At 40.3% G+C, this 4084-nt stretch overlaps 1 protein-coding gene across 1 annotated transcript in view; it reads left to right on the forward strand.

Annotated features, from left to right (window-relative positions):
• LOC122551059 overlaps positions 1-3124 on the forward strand; it is a 69537-nt gene extending 66413 nt beyond the window's left edge. Inside the window, exon 12 of the mRNA XM_043692701.1 lies at positions 3112-3124. Within this exon, the coding sequence (XP_043548636.1) occupies positions 3112-3124 (13 nt within the window). The remainder of the gene's footprint in view (positions 1-3111) is intronic.
• The last annotated feature ends 960 nt before the right edge of the window (positions 3125-4084 follow it).

Consider the following 4084-nt stretch of genomic DNA (forward strand, 5'->3'; position numbering starts at 1 on the left):
TTACTAAGTAGTGACTAGCTGGTTAAATTATGCCACATGGTTAGAATATTCAGTTCTGCATTAGTGGCAGCATTCTCTTCTTCCATCACTGGTCTGGGCAAATGAAAATTGTTGAGATGATGTTCAGCATTTGCTTGCGAGGATGTCCTCAGTTTCTTGTCTATATTGCTACTTTGTGGGATCCAGACTCCATGGCATATCACCTATGTTAGGGTCTAGGTTGGTCAAGTACCAGAAGTTGTTTGATGGGCAGCAGTTGTTACTTAATTTGCCAGCTTTGTGATTCTTCTTGGCACTTATCTCTGTCGCCTCTTGAGCGTCATATTGAACATGTGGCACTAACAACAACATATTGGGACTGGTGCAGTTCTTGGCAATACCAAAGAAACTTCAGAGCTCCTGCAGGATCCTCCTCATGCAGTTGCACCCTTGATCAATGCGAATCCAATGTGGAACATAAAATGCACAAACCAGTTGAACAGTGTGGCTATCGTTGAGGATTTTTGACAGTTGATTGCCATGATCAAGGTGATGACATCTGTGAGTAGAGAACATGGTTTACTGCTTTACTTCTAGGGTCAAGAATCTTTAAATTAATTCCAAGGCCCTCCAGAGATCACGTAGCAAATAGAGATCCCATGCTGAAATTGCTTCCCAGCAATGACAAAGCAGTGACACCATTTTGACAGTATTCACCAATGTGGGAAGTTAGTGGCATATTGTAGTGTCACTGGGTTAGTAATCCAAGACCCCATGCAAATGTTATGGGGACATGCTTTTGAAACCAACTATGGCAGATGGTGAAATTTAAATATAATGACAAGGTAGTCTAGTGTAACTACTGGTAATTGTCATATAATCCTTCCTGGTTTGCCAGTGCTTTTTAGGGAAAGAAACCTGCCATCTTCACCTGGTTTTAACCCACATACACCATGTTGACTGCTAATAAGGGATTAGCTATAAATGTGAGCCCATCCAGTCATGCCCACATCCGCATGAATGAGTAAACAAATGTCATAACATCACTTTACCTCTCCCTCTCGTTTGTTATGAACCAATTGATCGAGAATTCCATCCTCCTCCCCAATCCTCTTGTAATATCTCAATGTGCCTGTTTTGGATTCCCTCATTAGGTAACACTGGATTGGTGGATGTGGACCTTCTAGTAGTATTGTAGCTTTTGATATCAACTAGCTGATGCTGACTAGGGACATCTTTTGTGATGGGTGGCAAAGATTTAGCTTTACCTGCTTACACCTATTTTTGGATCTCTCATAAGTACATTAGAGAGTCACTGCTGAACCTTAGTTCAAATGCCATAGTAGTTCATGATTGCAATGCTGCTTTTGGCTAGGGGCATTGAGTCAGCTATAGTCCCCTTCAACTGTGCAGGGGTGGTTCCTTCCTGTGGGCCTGCTGATTTAAGGGTACCAGTATTTGCAATACTTGTTGGCAGACCAGCACCAGATTTGGAATCAAATTGAGTTCAGTAAACTATTGCATCACTGCTCCTTCATGGTTGGTGGATGCTTGTAAGCAGCTAAATGGACTGTAGCCAACACTTGTTTCAATCTCTGTACTAATCAGAATGCTCTGAACTTCTGGGAAATAGCTCACTTGGAAACCATCAGTTCAGGTTTCACATTGGTGTAATTGTGCGTGTACATGTCATTTAGGTTGAGATTGCAACTGACATAGGACATATACTTTTTTTGTCTTTGAACTTGTGACGGCACTGCTCCAAGGTGAAGGCTTTGGTTCCAGTATGATAGAGAAGTTGAAATGGAAATCTTGATAGTCAAGAATCAATGATGGCACAAGTTTTTGCTTTTAAAAAAAAAAGCCAGGAGGATGCAGTCCATCTTCACAATCCTGGGATTTATACAAGTCAGAATAAAACTTTTTGAAGATTGTATTGATCCTTTTATGATCATGAGTCAGAGTACCAGCACTTTCCCTGATGGACATGATAGCTTGAGGGGCCTTTTTTTTTTCCTTGCGAGAAATGCTAAGTATCTACCAGGTTTATTGCCAAATTCATATAATCTTTGCTTTGCAAATAATATTTCCCTCTTTGCCGTTTGGGTAAGCGCTGTATTCAGGGCTGTCCTAAGGACTGTAATCCTTTGTAATTTAGCAATGGAAGGTCTATCTACATATGCTGTTTCAGCTGCTTTTAAGCGAGTCTCAAGTAGACGCTGTTGTCCTCCATTTAGTTTTTTTCTGGGTTGCCGAGTATGAAATAATCAGGCCTCGCGCATCAGCCTTAATGGTCTCCCACATCACTGACAGATTACTAGCCGTACCTGAATTAATTTCCAAAATAGTTAAAATTCTTGAGAAAAATGTTTTACAAATTTACTATCCTTCATTAAGAAGGAATCCATACGCCAATGTTGGGGGGATGCCTCATTGTTCCTAGCCTTGATTTTCATGTACGCAGTAGCGTGATCAGAAATTATTATTACCTATTTTGCAGGATGATATGGAATTCAAAAAGGTTGAGGGGGCAAGAAACCTATCGATTCTTCTAGTGTGACATTTATATGGATTAGAGTAAAAAGAGAAATCTCTGTCTTGCGGGTGAAGGCAACTCCACACATCTACTAATCCTAACTCTTTATTCAAATCCGCTAATTGCCTGGATCTGGGGGATACACCTGCAGTATCTTGGGTATCCTATCTATCTCGGGGTCCATAATGCAATTAAAGTCTCCCCTTATAATTGTATGATGAGCCCCGAGAGCCATCAGTTTGGAGAAGGCTTCCATTATAAATTTGAAAGGATGTGCCGGGGGACAGTACAGATTTAAAATCCCATATTCCTCTCCATTTGTAAGAGCTTTAATCAATATATATCATCCAGATTCATCTTTTATCTGACTTAGGATTTTGAAAGAGAGATTCTACCAAATAAGAATGACTGACTACTCCCCTACTTTTTGAGCTGAAAGAAGAAAAGAAGGCCTGATCAAATCCACCCTGTTGTAATTTCAAGTATTCTTTATCGAGTAAATGTGTCTCCTGTAGGAGAGCTATATCAATCCTTTTTTGAGATTGATTAGTATTTTCTTCCTTTTGACTGGTGAATTACTTCCCTTGACATTCCAGGTGTACCATTTAATCGAATGACGAACCATAATCATCCAGACGAGGCGAAATCCCATCCAAAGCACCCAAGCATAGACCATAGAAAATTCACAAAAATAGAGATTCTTTAATACGCTCACACCAATATAATAAAAAACTATTTCTAAATAGAAAAAATATAAAACCTATTTAAACTGAGATTTTCCCCCTTGTTTCCCGGGGCATCACTTCCTTTCCAAAAACCCATCATATGCTCTCCCAATTAGTGCCCCACCCTTGGCCCAGTCCTCCCATGACAAAATAAAGAAAATGCAAGTGTGCTGTAAAGCTAAAGTTAACAGTGAGTACCCTACACCCACACCAACACCTAGATATATTTGGTAATGTTAATACCACGTATAAACATATAAAACTATAAAATTACAGTCTCAGCAGATAATAATTAAATATAGTAACACAAAATAAAGGGGGGAAACAACCCCGCTGTAAAAGAAAGAGATAAGGTAAGACAAGGCAGACACCCCTCCTCACCTGAATCAACTAGACCACCCGGCCTATATATATATAAAACAAAAAGGAAAATCGCAAAGTGGAAAACAAATAAGCCCCCCTCCCTACCCCCGCTGGAGATAATATTAAACAATAAAGGTAATAAGAGGAAAAAAAAGGGTAAACCAGGGAAGGGGTGGGGGGTGTGGGGTGAAGAAGAACATCATTCACCACATGAATTAACTCTTACAATTTATTTAAGAGACTCCAAAAATTCCTTGGCCTTCTCCGGCGATCCGAAGTTATAGATGGACCCTTCGTGGCTACAACGTAGCGTTGCTGGGTAGCGCAGGGAGTATTGAATGTTTAAATCCCTTAAACGCTTGTTCGTTTCATCAAACGCCCTCCTCTTGCGGACCAAAGCTGGGGAAAAATCCTGAAACAGCATAATCTTGGATCCTTTGTAAGTCATGGCTTGGGACTCTTTCCTGAGATTTCTGAAGGC

Source organism: Chiloscyllium plagiosum, chromosome 6 (genome assembly GCF_004010195.1).
Source record: "Chiloscyllium plagiosum isolate BGI_BamShark_2017 chromosome 6, ASM401019v2, whole genome shotgun sequence".
NCBI classification, from domain to species: Eukaryota; Metazoa; Chordata; class Chondrichthyes; order Orectolobiformes; family Hemiscylliidae; genus Chiloscyllium; species Chiloscyllium plagiosum.